The sequence below is a fragment of the Orbicella faveolata genome, unplaced genomic scaffold (genome assembly GCF_042242905.1).
Source record: "Orbicella faveolata isolate gen_17 unplaced genomic scaffold, um_ofav_v1 contig_2, whole genome shotgun sequence".
NCBI lineage: Eukaryota > Metazoa > Cnidaria > Anthozoa > Scleractinia > Merulinidae > Orbicella > Orbicella faveolata.
The window spans coordinates 20,883,057-20,901,684 of record NW_028301547.1 but is presented as its reverse complement, the minus strand read 5'-3'; the positions used below and the strand labels follow the sequence as shown (position 1 = coordinate 20,901,684).

General features: G+C 38.7%; 1 protein-coding gene and 2 long non-coding RNA genes across 3 annotated transcripts; 2 read left to right on the top strand and 1 right to left on the bottom strand.

Annotated features, from left to right (window-relative positions):
* The first annotated feature begins 162 nt into the window (after positions 1-162).
* LOC110043536 (acid-sensing ion channel 2-like) lies at positions 163-18,002 on the top strand. The gene is made up of 7 exons (XM_020748999.2): positions 163-445; positions 3,154-4,085; positions 7,064-7,214; positions 12,467-12,529; positions 13,913-14,063; positions 14,810-14,901; positions 15,362-18,002. Exons 1-7 carry the CDS (start codon positions 250-252, stop codon positions 15,472-15,474), a joined length of 1,698 nt encoding a protein of 565 aa, XP_020604658.2. The 5' UTR covers positions 163-249; the 3' UTR covers positions 15,475-18,002.
* LOC149112359 (uncharacterized) lies at positions 7,713-9,157 on the bottom strand. The gene is made up of 2 exons (XR_016207400.1): positions 8,913-9,157; positions 7,713-8,148 (listed from the first exon to the last, which is right to left on the bottom strand). It is a non-coding gene; the product is annotated as an uncharacterized LOC149112359 (long non-coding RNA).
* Positions 9,166-11,081, top strand: LOC149112358 (uncharacterized). The gene is made up of 2 exons (XR_016207401.1): positions 9,166-9,522; positions 9,962-11,081. It is a non-coding gene; the product is annotated as an uncharacterized LOC149112358 (long non-coding RNA).
* Positions 18,003-18,628: the final 626 nt, after the last annotated feature.

Genomic DNA, 18,628 nt, shown 5'->3' with positions numbered 1-18,628 from the left:
GTCTTCTACGATTTAATGATGCTTGTTTTAGGAAATCATGTTGCCAGGTTGAAGAAAATTACACTGTTTCCAGATATTTAGGCTCAAAAAATGAAGTTAAGGTAGGAAAAACGGGAAAAAAAAATATGAAATTTCCGTCGCAGTACAATCTTTGCGAAAGAGGGCTGGGGACGAATGAAAACATTTTAAATGTCGTGACTTGAATACCAATGACAACAAAGCGTCACGCGAGCTTGCTTCAGAGGTATTATGGAAACAGAATATAGCCGTAAAATGGCAAATGATCAAATTCCAGAAAGGAAACCCAGCTACAGGAAGGCTATTGGCGCTAATACAACGGAAAGCCAAACGAAGGCCGCTCGTTTTCATAACATTACCACTACTTCAAGCGATCCGGTGGTCAAATTTACTTCAGACGATGATGGACTAAACAGTTCTGGCTCAGGTAAGAAGAAACTCAAATCAGGTTTTTAAATTGAAGTTTATACTTATCACACACCATTTAGAACTGCACTGGTGAATCAGACTGAATTGGTGGAAAACCCATTAATTCTTGTGAATTCAATGGAACCGGAGGATAAAGCACGCGTAATGATTGTGTTACGCCCAGACAAACTTTGTTGTGGCCGAAACCAGTATTTTGTTGTGACATTTGTACATACATGTAAACTATGTTCTCGATTTCATCGCTACATTAGTAAAACTAGACCCAGCGACGAATCAAGTAATCGTCCACATTAAAATCTAGAGAACATGCGGCTAAATGTAAATCGAACTGAAACAGGAAAAATGTTGATCCTCGCTTCAGTTAATATTGTGCATTAGTTTTGTCCCGACGTACAAGAAAAAAAAAAAACAATTATACTGACAAGAACATGATTTAGCATAAGTATCAAAACAAATTAAATTTAGGAAGAAATGCCCGAGATATCTAGCCAGCGTTCTAGAATAAGTGAAATCATAATCAATCTAGCTACAACACTTGAATAAAGACACGCTACGCAAGGTGATGAAATTCAAATTTATTCAAAGCTCTCGGGGAATTAAGTGCCGTTTTCTTTCCAATAGCATATAAAATATTAATCTCATTTGCAGCTGTTATTGTATTTGCTCAGTTCTGGGAGGAGATGGCATTTGTGCAAACACTGATCGAATTGTAACTGTCAGTGGTCGTCAATAAACTGGCCGGTGAACTTTAATTTACAACGAGTAAATCAGTATTAAATCCCGACATCAAATTGGAACCTTACATTGCAGGCACATTATGTCACTGTAGAATTTGTTTTCCATAATATTAAATCCGTATTTAATAGTGTGAGGAGAAAAACGCACGCTCTTTAATTCATTTGTGATTGGTCAGAATGAGTTTTTAGTTTAGAGCCACTAAAAGTCAGGCATGTTTGTCATGTACTCCCTAGGTTTACGTCGCTTACAGTCATAGCCATAGTCATAGCAATTTTTCTTGGAGGGAAAGGTGCAGTGAGGTTAACCATCAGATTCCGTCCAAACTGAGAAAGCGGCTCTTTCTATTGTTTCCGTTTATAAAATGCTGATAAACTCACAGGACATTGAAAACCTGCTCAGACTTATAATGGATATTATGGATGGCAGTGAACTGGAGGAGGTTGCATGGATCATGCCGTGTTTTGTTTCATTACAAACCTAAGAAATAACCATTTTAACTGACCTTACGAGCTCCTATCGAGGATACAATATGATTAATTAATTGAGGTTCATATTAATCATTTGCAATTTCTTTTGACTGATGAAAAACCTTAATAAGAGGAACAGTTCCATTTTCTTTCACCTGATTATATGCCAATTTCGATTTATTAAAACCCGGGTTAAGGGATTAAAACGGAAAGGAAATTAAGTATTCATCCCTCAACGTCGATGTGATTTATTTTGTTTTTATTCCGCTAAGACTCGGAGCCACATTAGAATTTTAATGTATCGAAATTTTCCTATTTAGTTTAAACTTACCAGTTATATCACTCCCACTCTAACAAGAGAGCCTGGTGAAGGGCAAAAGAGTTGAGTAGGGGAGAGGGGAGGGGATCTAGAAATAGACGAATTTGTACCAGTGGACAGTCTGAGCGACTCTACACGCATTGTCATCCTCCTCGAACTCGAAAATATCCATGCAACGCGTGTGGTAATATTGCCCGCGGAAGAACTCGGTGCCATGCCTAATATGAGCCGGAGGTTACCTTGGGAATAAGGCCTGTGTGGGTGAGTAAGGGCCTGTTCATATGGAAGCGGGGGACCCCGGGGAGGTGAGGTACCTCACCTACCCGTGGTAAAATAAGGAAATACGTAGCTTGTCTTCACATGCAACCCCAGGGACGCGGAGTGAGGTCCAAAATGGAATCGCGCTGTCGCTAAGCACGCGCATAAACAAGAAACTATCGTTTGCTTTTTTCGTTTGTTCCGATGAAGCTGCTTTTCGCTTGAATTTCGTTGTTGCAGGAAAAACTTCAGCTCGATTCCGCTGGTTAGCCTCACTATCCGATTCCACGCTTAAGTGTCGCCAGCACTGTCAATTTTATCAGGGCTTTAGCGGTTTGGGGGTGAAATCGTCGAAATAACTGGCCACACTAGTAGCGAATGGCAGCCATGTTGTTCCGCCATGTGTTTTGGCGGGCTTTGGCGCAATGATTTGATTACCCCGGTTGGGCGGGTTATCCCACTCCGCAGTTTACACATGGAGAAAACTCAACCCACCGAAGTGGGTTACCCGTACCGGCTCACCGTGGTGGGGTACCCCACCTAATATGTGAACGCGATCAAGAAAGAAAGAGAGATTGTATGGATAGATTGGTCACCCCACCAAGGAGGGGACCTCACCTGCTCGAGGTCCCCCACTTCCATGTGAACTGGCCCTAACTATCGTACTCTTCATCTTCCTGAAACTAAACAAAACACTAAACCACAGACTAGCTCATCTATCCTGTCCCTATATCGTGGGTAAGCAGCCCTGGCAGGACCACCCCCCCCCCCTCCCCCATCCCATATCTTGTCCCAAATAACTTGCCCGGTGCATAGAGTGATCTTCATTGTATCGAGATCGATTTTGTTCCCCGTCAATACCGTGTCATGAGGTAGGTTTTTGTTAACATGTGATAAATACTATTCTTAAATTCTTTTCCTCAGCCAAAGACGTTGACACGCCTATAGAGACATTCTTCATACAACGCCATGCTGAGCAAGACAAAGAAGAAAAGCTGAGACGAGAAAAATGGACCGATTTTGCAGAAAATAGTACTCTCCATGGTTTCCATTTCATTTTTACCCGAGCTTCGCCGTGGGTGCGTTTGGTATGGATTTTTTTCTTACTAGGTTTCACCGCCTATGTAATTTTCTCCATATACAGCAGCATCTACAAATATTTTACCTACCCCACTGCTACCGTCATGAATATTTATCATCCGCAAGAGGGTCTGCAGTTTCCTGCAGTTACTTTGTGTCCCATGACAACGTTATCAAAGAGAAGGATTTCTATGAAGGACGAGGAACCATCGTTTAATAAGCTAGGACTAAACATAGCTGCCTGCAATACAACAGCGGCTGTCAGGGCAGGGAGACCATGCGGGGAAGCACTTTTGTGTTGTTGCACAGATTATACTGACAGTGAGATTTCTGTGGTTCTCCCTAACTGCACCGAGGACTACAGGAAAGATCTTCTCGAGGTCATAAAGAAGAAAAAGGATTCATTTAACGACAGGCAATTTCACGAAGCTTATGGTTCTGATATACGCAGAATGATCGTACCGGGAACTTGCCACTACGGATTGTCTGATGAGGGATGCTCCCACAAAGATTTCGATCCCATTGTGACAGACCTCGGGGTTTGCTACTCATTCAACGCGGCGCGGCACGGCGAGCAAATACTGAAAGCGTTTCAGGGCGACACGTTGTCCGGTCTGTCGCTGATACTAGATCTAAATTTGCATGACCACATGGTCGGCTTTTCCTCTGAGGGGATCTGGATCATTGTACACCATCAGGGGGTATACATCAACCCTTGGAATCGTATTCTTGTAGCTCCAGGGACGCGTACGGAAATCAGCGTTAAGCGTAAGGTGGTAAGTACATATATGGTAGCAGGGTCTGGACTGAGTAGCAACGCGCTAAGGGGGCACGACACAAAGTGACAAAATGACGAGATAGCTCCACTGGTAAGAGTCAATGTGGGATGCGGTTGTCTGTAAGGTTTAACTCTTCCATATTATTGAGAGATAGCTACTGTCGAGTCAGCAATATTAAGGCTAACATGAGCGTTGTTTAGACTAACAGTAGTGTCACTTCGTGTCTTGAGCACGCCCGCGTAAAGTAGTGAACGTTATGTCACTATTTAGCTTGCAATTGCAACTCAACCGGATTTGCGCGCTTAGTGAAAATCTGTTCCGTGCCTTAGGGCCTGTTTACAAGGAAGGAGGGTTATCCTAGCAAGCGGGTTAACCCTAGCTGGAGGGCAAAAGATGGCCCGGGTTTACAATCAAAATTTCGCAGGTAGGGTAACCCTACAACCCGGGACGACCTAAATGCGCGGTTACACTCAAAGGGTCTGGAAACAATTGGAAAGTTAACCTGGGTAGGGGAGTTAACCCTACTTGAAGTGTTCACAGGGGAAAAAGTTAACTCGCCTGCCATGGTAGCCCTAGCAGGCAGATGGGGTAAGCCGCTTACTCGGGTAACCCTAGCTGCCTTGTAAAGACGACGAAGAAAACAAGAGGAAATGTGTGACTGTTAGGGTAACCGCTTGCTAGGGTAGCCCTCTCTCCTTGTAAACAGGCCCTTAAACAGAACTTAACCTGACGTTCTCCACAATCACACGACCTTGCACTGGACCGATTTGTGCTGTAAATTTCGGCGGGTCCTCTCCTATGACAAGCTTGGGGATGGTCGTCGGAAAATTTAAAATAAACCTCTAAAGAAGACCAATCTGGTTGTGGGTTGAACAATATTTGACCTCTAACAGATACCACTTAAAACGGAATAGGCTAAATTACAAGCAGCTCAGTGTTCACGAATGGGGCCTGTGTTAGTAGGCCTCGAGGGGGACTCGAGAGACCGACGGAAATCGAACCTAAAAACGGAAATACGAGCATTTATTATTAGTAGTATTCCTTCGAGTGCACCCTAAAAGATGCTTTGACAGCTAAAGATAGTGGCGTTGTACGGGCGCCCCCGACCTTTTCTTACTTGGAGTCTCCCGCCGACCCCGGGTTGTAACTAAAGATTGAATTTAATTTAATTTTAATGAAGGTCAAATAAGACTCCTGTGCGCCTGAGTCTTTTAGCCCCCTAAGGCCTATATTCCGGGACCTAAAATATAAATCCCCTTTACTGTCAATGCTATTCGCTTATACAACCCAATTGAAATGGCAGGATATACTTCAATTCACCTTTTCTACCAATATTTATCGGCCAAAAGTTTCCTTAGACCGATTTTTATTTCCAGTACTTAAAGGGAGGGTTTCACGGTACGGCGCATGCCCGGGGGGTACTCCCTTATATGGCCTCTATAAGTAAGTGCGGCCCTAAAGCATACGGTTTTTCAGCCGTTTTGACCATAAATAGGGTATCGATTATAGTCATTTTGATCATCAACAGCGTCTAGTTTTTGCACTGGTTTTTGCGCATTCTTGGGCAAGTTTTTAGAGGAAGCTACTTTTTTCTTTTTCATTGATAAGACCAGCGTCTGGTTTTTGCACACCCTTGAGCATGTTTTTTTTTTTTTTCAGAAGAAGCTACTTTTTCATCATTATCGACAAGACCGATTAACAAAAGCCCTTCACAACAAAAGCCTTTTGCACAGACCCAGTTTTTCATTGTAAGCAAGGGCCTAAGCAAGTTACCTAATTTTGCAAATAGCCGTAAAATCATCAACCATAAGAATTCTTCGAATTCTTCTCGTGTTCTTCCAACATCCCAAGTGGTTTGTCAGCCTATAAACCATAGAAACTTGTGGTCTATTGCTTTTATATAATAATTCGGAAGACACGTGAAATTTCCATGAGTTTACTGGCACAATAAACCATAGCTGATTGACCAATCAGAGCGCGCGTATTGATTTGATTATTATATAAAAAACGATAACATTGATAAGAAGCGAACAAGAGTATTTAATTTTTGATTTAGAGACTTTGGGCCGAACCGTGAAACCATCCCAGTGGTCGCCCCCGGGGTCACAACGTGGAGGTCTGGGTATTGGTGCCTGAGAGCGTATAAATATGGCCGACAGAATGGCGGACACGGAAGACATAAGGACGTCGCTGTTCAGGGCGACGAGAACCTCAACAACTGCACATCGACCAATTTGCCAGGTTTTCTACAAAACCCTCCACAAATTGGGCTTGTCTTTGGAATAATCCACGTTGGGGGTAGCTATTCCTCACTTCGGAACTGTACCAAGACAAGACAGTGCCAAGATTCTTGCTCATATGCATGGTACCAGGTATTGGTAAACTGACGTTCGTTGCCATGGAAGTTGAAGTACATGTAACTCAGGATATCAGAATCAATACTTACTGCAAAATTCGTGATTCACTTAGTACAGAATTTTTATATGAATCACATGAAAAATGGCAATTATGGTTCCCGGTATGATCAATGGGCTTGGCATCCAAACTTTCTTGCCTTTATGTGACAAGTCCATAGAGCATATATTTACAAGGGCATAGCCAGGATTTTTCAAGGGGGAGGGGGGGTCACACTGTGTCAAAGTGAGGGTACTCACCAGATCATCATGGTATTTTTGTCGCCTGTTGTAGGTTGTTTGCTTAGAAAAGGCTTACAAAAGGGGGATCACAGGCACCCCAGGACCCCCTCCCCCCTAGCTACGCCCTTGATTTACATGTACAATAATTGTACGCTGTTGAGGGCTGTGTCTTTATTTTGGTATTCCTGATTGTCGTCTTCCTTGGTACATGTTAGCTTTCGCTAATCAAATTTTTCTCAGTTTTGTTGTTCTAATGACTGACTGAACTGTTTCATTTGGGTACCAATTATTGATTGCATGATGTGTTTATTTGTTTTTTTGTTTTTTTGTCATTTGAAGTATCGAAACAAGAAACCACCATATGAAACAAAGTGTAGTGAAACTATACACCTGGCTGGATATCAAATGTACACTTCTGAAGGATGTTACACAGAGTGCCTGTCGAATGCGACACTGAGAAAATGTGGATGTAGATCACCAAGTGACTCAGGTGAGGAGTTAACAGACCAATCGGCACACAGTTTAAACAACCCTTGTGAGATAACTTTAAGAATTCCTAGGAATTCCTAGGAATTTCCTAAGAATTCCTAGGAAAAAATTCCTAGGAATTCCTAGGAATTTCCTAAGAATTCCTAGGAAAAAATTCCTAGGAATTCCTAGGAATCTAAGGTGTGAATTTTCATGGTAATTCGGACTCGGAATTCCTAGGAATTCCAAGTTTACATAGAGCTGACATGGAATTCCTAGGAATTCCTAGGAATTCCAACTGAAATATACTCACCTTGAAAATTGCTTAAAATTCCCAAAAATTCCTAGGAATTTCTGAGAATAACTTGGAATTTGTAGGATTTTTTGAGAATAGGTTGGAATTTTTTGGAAAATCTGAGAAAAACTGGGAATTTTGTATCATTTGTAGGCCAGGCAAAATTTTGATGATGAATGCCCGGCATTAAAATAACAAATAAAGTCACTGATATCACATCAAACAGGTGTTAAATCAATGGTTTATTACATTGGCTTTGATGAATTTAAACATAAGAATAATTATCCTGTTTCTTTTTCATTACATCAAGAATCAAGAGTAAAAAAAACAGATATGAAGGTCAAACTTTTACATGTTTGATAAAAAGAGAACTTTTTCAGATAATTTACTTACTTTTTTAGTTTTCAAATCCAACAATTTTCCATACACAAGATTTTAGCTTAAATTATTGTTATTATGTGGAACAAATCTGGATTTTCATGATTGTACGGAATCAATGATAAGAACAAAACTGAAATATTCCATAAAATTAAAAAAGGCTGAGTTTGGGCAAACTTAGCTGCTGTTCAGTTACTTTTATTGATTCCGCAGCTTCTTTTGTTGCCCTCTAATTAGGGTGTCAACAGCTAGCCTCTTCATCTTCATCTTTGTTGTATGACATCTACAACAAAATTAAAAAAATACATTACATTGCGATATATATGAGGTACTGTAAGACTGAGATCCAAATATTTATGTGCTCACAGTTTAATACATGGAGCTAATTAAGACCTGACTGTAAGGTGGGTGAAATGTTAAAGGAGAAGACTTGATAATTGTGAAGGTGCTTGTATACCATTGATAAATATGTTACATAAATCTTGAGCTTACAGTAGATTAAATCAAGGTTTTCTTTCTTCTATAAGTGTATCAACAACTCTCAAATTGGAGGATATATATCACGGTTTTTAGCCAAATTTAGACATTAGAAATATTAAAAGACACTTAAAATATTAGGGGAACATTTAAATAATAGAGTAAACACAAAAGAATATACGGATCGACAAAAATTGAAGATCAACACGGATTGCCATACAGTCAGGCTGAAACACACAGGAGATATTATCAAACTCATGCACACTGTGGCTGCCTCGTTGGAGTTTTTGTCAAGAACTTTGACTGGGATCAGAGAGAACTGCTATATTTGTTTCGTTTGAACAAGTGTGGCGAGAGAAACGACTTGTTATTCGCAAATCAAATTGTTTAGGCACACACTCTGGGCAACCTAAATTGTTTCAACTTTGCTTTAGCCAGAATTCATTTCATGCCATGACTGAGTGACCCACTCGTGTATGATTCGTGATGATAAAGTTCATTGAAAAGCTTTTGTCTAAATACAAGAATTTACTTTGTATAATGTAAGGTTACTTGAATTTGATTACTCACCAAATAATTTTGTATACGGCTAATCTGCCCTTTGAATTTTTCCCCGTTGAAACATCCACAGTAAGACTTTCTTTTAGCTCCAAATCTTCGCCAAGAATAACTTGTTTCTCGTTAATGACACTCACGCTGTTTTCTTCTGGTCACAGGACCACAGCAAAAACCATTTTGATATAATTTTGGAAGTGAAATGACTACTAAAACGCACGGGGGATCAACCGTTTACGCCGAATTCAAAGATGGGCGCCAAAAGAGGATGAATAAAGCGATCTTTGTCACGTTCAGTCATGAGGATAGTCACGTGAACATTCGCGTGCTGTGATTGGTTCAGTTGATCAGTTGAGGAGAGAATGGAAACTGGAGAAGAAGGAGAGAGAGACTGGCAACGAGGTTGCCGGGCCAGTCGGTTTCGACGGCAAGTCTGTTTCCCTTGCCACGCTGTTTTGGTGGTCTTTTGAAAGATGGGTCTTGCTTCAAAAGGAAAAAACTACACAAACTTTTCACGAAGAAATCAAGGAGGAAAATGGAACGTATTTTAACTGGTTGATCTGCTCCCGACGGTTGTCGAGATAACAAAGGATCGTGAGTCACTTAAATCAAGTTCACTGCAAAGGTAAAGGAATCCAATTTTATAGGGATTTTCTGTTATGATAAACTAAAATTCTAAATAAATCAAACTAAGCAATGCATTGTGTGCTCTTTAAAACCCTAAAAGCCGAAATTCACCTAAAAGGTTTCAGATCGACCTGAGGAAACGAGATAAATTCGGCGAAATAAACTTAAGCTTGTTGTAAGTCCACCAAATCTATTTTGAGAGCCCACGTGTTTCAATACCCACTCAGCACAATGCAGCAAGTATAAATTTGCAATGCTTGTCATTTTTTCCTTTGAATTATTTATAAGGATTAACATGATATGAGATCTATAGTCTTTTCAATACATCAAGATGTAGGTTTTTTTATTTGTCATTTATTTATGTCAGTTATTTATTTGTTTCCCACTGACTCATAATCTTTTTTATTCTTCTGATTTTGTTGTGTCGTGAATTAAAGTGACCGCGAGGACAAGGAAATACAAGAAACATATTGATGATTCCACTATACCCATGCCAAAATCTACAAGATTTGACCACATAAATCGCTTAAAGCAGTCTTCACAGGCTAGTTGACGTCACCTCCCTCTCTTGCATCACTTTTTCCTGGAGATCATTTCCAGCACCATGAACAGAACACCTCAGAGTTTTCGGCTCACCTGAGTGAGATGGCTGTTGGCAAGAATGTTGTGGATGACTTTGATGGATTATGGAGTCAACCTTTATGCAAGAATTGAAGCTTCACGGAAGCATTTGATGAAATTGAGTTGCCTATACCTGAAAAGACTACAGAAATACCAATTGATGTAATACACAACAACTCAGATTTGTCCACAGACAGTGATTCAGATAATGATGTTGAAGTTTCTAGTTCTGACTCCTCTGAAGAAATTGAGAACTCTTACACTGACGGCCATTCACTGGACTCCCCTGATGAAAGTGAAACTTATGGTCCCAAGAAAAAACATTTTCTGCCAAAGAATATGCCTGTATGGCTATTCTGGCCTTAATTTCAAGACATTGTATGACAATGAGGGGCTGCTAAAGATATCTTTGTTTTAATGAAACTACCGGTAATTTGTCCAGAGAATGTCACAGTACAGTTCTACAAATGTACAGCAAGTGTGTGGAAACTGTGAGCTTTTCATTTATGACATCTGTGAGAGATGTCTTCCTCTTTTTCCTAAAGTCATAAAGGATCAAGTCAAAAATTGTTCAACAGTGGGCTGTGATGGGTATGTGTGTGAATCTACAATTATATTAAATATATACATGCAGATATATACTTTTGGTTTTATTGAAATTGCAAATAATATATATTCATTTATGCTGACAGTAATTTTTTGCTTAATCTATTTATCAAATCTAAGAGCATCCATTTTTCTATCAGTTAAACTCTGGGTGTTTGCCCATACGGGCACATATACACTAACAAATCATGTTGGATCTAAAAAGCAATGTTATCAGTGCTATAGTTTTATGTTGAGTTGTCAGACTTAAACTGGAATTAACGTACATTTGTTTGGAAATAATTACCTTGGAGCTTGACAACAATAAAAAGGTATGGAACTCCAGAGAAATGATCCTGTTGATTTTTACTAATTCAGAGAAACTGATTCATGCACTGAGTTCATCTTTAATTTTGACATTTTGGGAAATTTCCAGAAATTTCCAACAATATTTCATGTGTTTTAGCTATTCCCAAAAATTCCTAGATATTCCAAACACATTTTTTAAAACAGTCTGGGAAGTAATAGGAGTTCCTAGGAATTCCCAATAATTCCCACTCATACTTTTCACTATTCCCAAATATTCCCAGAAATTCCAAGGTCTTGGATTAAGCATAATTTGCATGGCTTGGAATAACTTGGAATTCCTAGGAATTCCCAATAATTCCCAGTCATACTTCCACTATTCCCAAATATTCCCAGAAATTCCAAGGTCTTAGATAAAGCGTAATTTGCATGTCTTGGAATAACTTGGAATTCCTAGGAATTCCCAGACTACTGGGAATTTGTTTCGCAGGGGAAGTACCAGTAGCAACTGGCACATGTAATGTAACACAATTTTTTGCTGAGTTAAACATCTTTGCATGGTTTTTTCATCACTTCCAATCCATTCAGTTTTTTTTTTTTATGTTTGTTATGACAGTGATTAATCAAGTGAAGCAAGTTTCAATTCAAGACCTCCAAAAAGTACACACTACTGAAAACATCAGGAGGGGTGACAAAGGTCACGAGAAATTTATTGTTTCTTTGCAAGCTTAATTGCTTGTATCAAAAAAAATTTGCTTCACTGGTTCTCACAAAATGAGAATCTTGTCTCTCAAGACAAGACCATCATATAGTGAGACGAGAGTGTCATCTCAAGAGAAACAAGATGAGGGGTAGTAACTTACCTTTTATTGGTACTGTAGCTAGGGGAAGTCATATGTGAGCAGTTCTTTAATTTGGTTGGTCAGTCAACCAGCCATAACATTTATTTATGATTGCCCAACTTATTATGACTGATTAACTGACTGAATGACTGCCTTAGCAACTGACTGGCTGATTGATTGATTGATTGATTGATTGATTGATTGATTGATTGATTGATTGATTGATTGATTGATTGATTGTCCAATACAGCCATAGACAGAGGAATGCACTGACTCTTAAAATATTAACTGACTGACTGATTGCCTAACTCATTGATTGATTGACTCATTGGGGCACTGGCTAGTAGTTGTTTAGCTGATTGATTGACTGACAGACTGACTGACTGACTGACGGTTTTATTGATTAGCTGCAATTTATTGTAATTCTGTATCTTAATGTGGAAACAAAACCACTGCAACCAAAAATAACAAATACAATGCATCTATATCCAATCTTGGAAAATTGTTTGATTTTTCCAGTACATTTTGGTTGGAGTTTAAGTGTCTCATTCTCATTGATGCATGTTGTGTGACTGTCACATTTTTCAGTTAACTTTGGAGATCGAGTCTGTTTTCGAGCAGATGTGTCCTGCACTAATTCAGTGATTAATGGTAGGTACAGTGCACATGTAAACTTGAAAGAGTTTTAAAGATTCCTTAATCTCAACTTAGTACTGGTGCTGATGTCACAAAGGCACTAAATTTTGTAATTATTTCAATCAAAAATGTAACACTCGCCTCTCTTGATCTGAAAGGTGTAATACCAGTATATTCATCATTATATGTAGACATGAGTGTTTTACTTGAAAATAAATTACTTGTAAAATTCATACAAAACCACATCCGGGACTTGGGTGGCATATTTTACATACAGTATTCTCACTAGTGAAGATATTGATGACTTCATTGTTTTGTTTTGTTTTGTTTTGTTCTGTTTTATTATTTCCTCCATTCATTGTCATATTACAACGGTATTTTTTATATCACAAAGTCATTGTTGTCATTGATGTCATGTCTGACCATTAAAATGTACTTAAATTTGTGGGTGTATGATCGAAACATCTTCAGATCTTCCTCGAAATCTTCGGTATGTTTTGGAAATTTTTGGAAAATGTTTGGAAACATTCATGTGGCCTTCACACAATTTTTGGAGAATCTTAGCAAATTTTCGCAAAGTGGTTAGAAATCTTCAGAAAATTGTCAAAAGCGTTATCAGTTTATGTTTGTATAACTATAAACAAAAAAATATATGGTTAAAGTAAAGTAGTTTATTAAAACTCTCTTGCATTAAAACAACTGAATTAACGAGTACATTTTACAATCTTAAATTACCCAAAGTACAGTAATTTACAAATATAACAGTGGTACTATTAATTGAATCACATAAAATTTTTAATTGTAAAAAAGTCCTCTACTCTCTTTGTCGTGCAGGCCTGCATGTTAGGATCGGAAGTACTTTGTCTGATTGGCTGACACTAAAAGGAGGAGTGCCCCAAGGAACTAAATTGGGTGTAATCCTCTTTACGGTGATGACAAACAGACTGCTCTCTGACTGGTGGCTGTGCATCAAATACGTCGATGATACCAGTGCTCTCAAAATAATTCCAAGGAACTCCCCTAGTTTACTTAATGTTGTGGCCTCAGACATTCATAATTTAGCTTGTAGACATGGAATATCTCCTCTCATGTTCAACTTTATATCTTACTCATTCACTGTGCTCACTCATTAGATATCGAGTTGAACACTCAAAAGAGATATTCCATACGGTATCTACATGTATGAACACCCATGTATTATCCTCCGTGTAGGGGATTGCCATAATGATAAATAAGTCTTGTCAACGATAAATAGTTCTGCATATTGTGAATTGGCACTTTCAAAAAGGCCAAAAAATGAAGTCGGAAATGATATTTAACTCTTCCCTATAAGGATGTCATTATTCCATTCAATACACTACAGCAAACATAATTATTATTTCATTTACTGTATTACAGATATGTTTGAAGGCACCATAAAGTGTGACTGCCGTCTGGCTTGTGATGCGATCAATTATGAATCAACAGTGTCAAGTGCAGTGTTTCCCAACCCAACAATGATTAAAATACTACAAAACAAAGGCTACAACAGGACAAATGAATACTTAAGGTAGCAACACGGTGGAAATTATTTAGAACATTAAATCATTTGCCATGTACAGTATGATACTGGAAATATTTATGGAATGTTATTGTGTAGCAAGGGAAAAGTCAATTAGGCACGAGAAAACTAAGCCCCAAACAGTAATGGTACGCATAATCTTGAGATTTGATCACATGTCCTGAGCTTTATTGTGATTGGTCAGTACACAATAGACCTGTCAAAATCATATCAAAGTGTTCACAGTTTTTTGAATTGCACAGTAATTTACTCATGCTATAATAATTTTGCTTGTACAGTTCATAATTAAGGATTATGAATTAAGGATTGGACCTAAAAAGTAAAAGAAAAATTTGAGCATGATGTATTTTTTCTTGCATTAATAAATACATGTTTTGCCGGAAGTAAGGCAAAAGGCTCAGCACTATGCATTCTATTACATAATTTGTACATGTATACACTGTAATTGGGCCAGTAATATGCATTTTGCAGAATACTCTGTACCCTATCCAGCCAAAGGGGATTCAAAGTCTACACTCTCAAACCAATCCATGAGTGAAAATACTTACATCATGAGGATCTGACACATCAAGCTCTCTTATAATACTCATTGATGGACTACAAATGCCCCTTCTTTCTTTCCTCTTAGGATTGGTATTTCAAGACTAGCATTTTTGAATTTCAAAATCTGCTCATGCATTTGAGCACATTGATATTTGGCTCGAGTATTGTTTTTCCTTTGTTTATTCCCTTAGAAAGAACTTGGTTTTTCTTCAAGTTGGCTACAACTCTCTCAGTTATGAGTATTTTAGGCAAACATCACAGTATGATAGCGGAGCACTGATGGGTGAGTCAGATTTTTGTAATATTTCTATTGCTTGCAACCAGAGAAATGGTTGCAATTGAATAGTAGTAAACACGCTTGGGTAAACCGTCATCTTGAAATTGCAATTATGGAATCCTGGCAAGAGATTATAATCTCTTGATCCTGGCTAATTTCTGTAGTCTTCTAAAATGCTGCCGTACATGAAGTGGAGGCGTGACTTAGTGGTTATCGTATCAGACTCCAGATCAAACGGAGGGGGGGGGGGGGGGGGGGGAGAAATTTAAGAAATTAAGAAATTTGTGTTCTGAGAAAGTGGTAACTTGTATTGTTGGACTTTCTCAGCTTCAGAGATTGGTATTGTGAAAAAGAGAGTACATGTATGTGGCTTATCCAATCCAGATTTTTCGTCCCACGTCACTGGTCTATTTGTGTTTAGAAGAAGCTTTTTCTTGGTTTCTCATATTTTCGTTCTTGTCTACAGGTGAAATTGGTGGTAACCTGGGCCTGTTTCTTGGCTGCAGTATTCTTACCATCTTTGAATTTGTCGACTTCGCCATTTACCTGTGCCGCACCCGTATCAAGAAAAAGTCCTAAATATCCAAGTTATAGGGGCTTCCAAATTACGATCGCATTTTACTGCTTTAAACCAACAATGACTTCTTAAACGAGACATCTCCATTTTCTTTACACGTAGTTACTTAAATAATGTTATTTAGACAATCCATTTTGCCTAAAGGCGCGATGATACTATCCTCTTACAGCACTGTGCTAAGGTTAAGAGACGAAGCTCGCCAAATTTCGTATACTGCTCTCCCGAAACTTCGCAGGTAATTTTCTCTTGCCCTGTTCACACTTGCCTGTAACAGGTTGCCCTACTATTACACATTCCCGCGGAATAAGCCGTGTTAGCAAGGCTCGAGAAACCGACGTTTAAGGAATGCGGTTTAAGATTAACATGTAATTATTTAGTAGAGAAAATACATGTATCTCCCCGCCTTAAAGAAGCGCACTCCAATGCCTGCACTGCACTGCACTGAAGTGCACTGCTCACGTGAACGGTGAAATCGGCCATATTCAATTCCATCGAAATTATCGAAAATCGAGCAGTGAATCGAAATCTAGATTATCAGAAGTTGGATTACCAGATGTTTAATAGCGATTGCGCCATGAGCATTGTACGGGTATCGCAGAGGTCATGGGTTCGAATTCCGTTCAAGCCTGAATTTTTTTCAGTCATTAATTTCACCACTGCTTAAGGTGTTTGTATAACTGCGATGATCAGTCTTCATATTTAGCTCTTATTAACCGAGCAGGGGGTCTGTATGAGAGAATCTTGACCGAGGTCGTGAGTACAGACCGAACGCAGTGAGGTCTGTACACACGACCTCTGTACACACAACTTCTGGTCAGAAGAAATTAAAAGAAGCACGTCTGTTCCGGGCCGGAGGCTAGGAGCTAGGGCCGGGACCCAGGGACGGGGCTGGGGTTCGGGGCGGTGGCCGGGGCTGGAGCCATCGATTTTACGCATTTTTTAAGCATTTTTTGAGATTTTAATCCTTTGAAATTTTTACACTTTACTTGTTTTCTTGTTACTCGACCTGCTACTGTCACTCGTCTAATACTGCGTTGCCTTGTTCAACAACACCCTCGTAAGAAGTGTTTTTCAGTTTTGTTGCTGATCTTAATCGGACATCCAGGAAATTCAAATTTTGAATGAATTCCCCTGGAAAATTTTATCGTTCAACCTTTATTATCAGACTAATTGACAAATACTGTTTCAACCAACTTACCTAAAACACGATTTTAGTTCAATTTTTTTCCCATGAAATATACGCAGTATTTTAAAAGTTACTTTATCAAATTACAGAGATACTACGCGCGCTCTCATTGGTCGATAGGTGAGTTAAAGTCTTAAAGATTCGTGCGTATTTTTGAGATATATTTTGAAAAAGCAATAGAGTACGTGTTTCCTGTTTACATAGCCTCATCTAAAAACTCCGGAGGTCGGGAGAACTCCGAAAGTTATAACTGTCTCGAATTCTCCCAACCCCACTCGTGTTTTGACGAGGCTATGTAAAAGAGGAAAAAGTCCTCTATTGCTTAAATTTATATTATCAAGATATTAAGCGTCTTTTCTTGCGCGTTAGAATCATTTTAGAATGGAAAAAAAAAAAACCACAGAGTAGAAAACATGTTCTCAGAAAGGATATTCAAAATGTTGGAAACAGATCGAGGATGAAATTTGCGTGTCCTAGTTTTAGTGTTGTGGAATATTTCTCAAGTGTAGAACCGATGTTTTGACGATGCAATTTCGACATCTTCCTTGATTAACTGTTTGATTACCGTATCTCAGTGCGGGTCGAAATTTTTGACGTGGAGAGCACGCTGTTTCTTGAGGTTTTAACTGAAATTCATTTATCAAACGGTCTTGCTAGCAGCAGGCTGCTAATGAATTTTAAATGAGCACAACGCTTTTCAGTTTTAAAGACATGTTTCGACAGTAATGTCTTTGAACGTCAGTGTTGTCCTTCCTTTAAAATTCATTTGTATTTTAAAATTCATTTGTATTGTGGTTCTTAATCCGTCGAAATTCGACATTTCTTGAAAATGAAAGCAACGCAGAATGATGGTCTCAAAGCTAGAGTCACAAAATTTAGACTTGAACGTTTGAAGAACGTCCAGGCAATAAATGTAGTATGTCATTGGCGGATGAATAATCAAATTTATGGGCCGTTTTCATCGCTTGAGGCAACCTGGATACAATCCATCAGTTATGTACCGATTAACGTAAATAACGATCTTACACCTGGAATTAATGTACTCTTTCCGAAATGGATTAGGGCTGGAGTCAATACGACAGAGAGTAATTAGTTAAGCTCGAACATGGCGTAGATGCTCTTTCGGTGCGTGTTTCAATAGGACAACCTTCATTTTTGATCCAATTTCCTCGTTGGTATACACTTTTAAATTTCATTTGGCTCGGTTGAGTTGAAACAAGAAACTCTTTTAACCGATGTAATTGAATTTGAGATATTTATTGCAGCACGTACAAGAAGCAAGAATAAATTAGATATTCAATAAATTGGCTCACGTTTTTGCCTTCGCGTGATGTGTAAAAAGCATTCCCAGTTTGATTCCTTGTGTGTATTTGCTATGAAATGAATTTCCATTGGCAATGCTAACACTCCAACATCATACGAAATGGTAGCTGAGAATTTAGTTTCTGTAGTCTCATTTAATTAGTTTCTAAGTGTGTTGAGGTAAAAATTGCTGTTGTTGTTGTTGTTTTTTTTTTCAATTTCCACTCCCCAGTTATTGAAGAGGGTAAGTTAAAACAAAGTTTGATACATGGCTGTTTGATTCATTGGAAAGCAGGGGACGGCTAGTCGTGGGCAGTTTTGAAAATTTGTAGAAACGGGACATTATCTTCATTGGATGATTCCTTTGTTTTCATGGCTTTATAATTGCAAACTGATATGTAAGAAATATTTACATAAAGATAGGCTAAAGCCTTTTATGCTGTCAAATAGATCTGAGCTGATATCTTTGAAAGATTGACAGGAACTTAGATACGTCACTTCTACGATGATAAAAGCAATTTTTCTGGGCATCTCAAGTTTAGTTTGTTTCATAACACGCTCACATGTATGTCTTCATGTATATGAATCGAAATCAATACGAGTTTTGGAATCCGGTTGCATTTTTTGCCACTTGGTTATTTTTCAAGCGTTGGCGTGTTTTAAGCGCC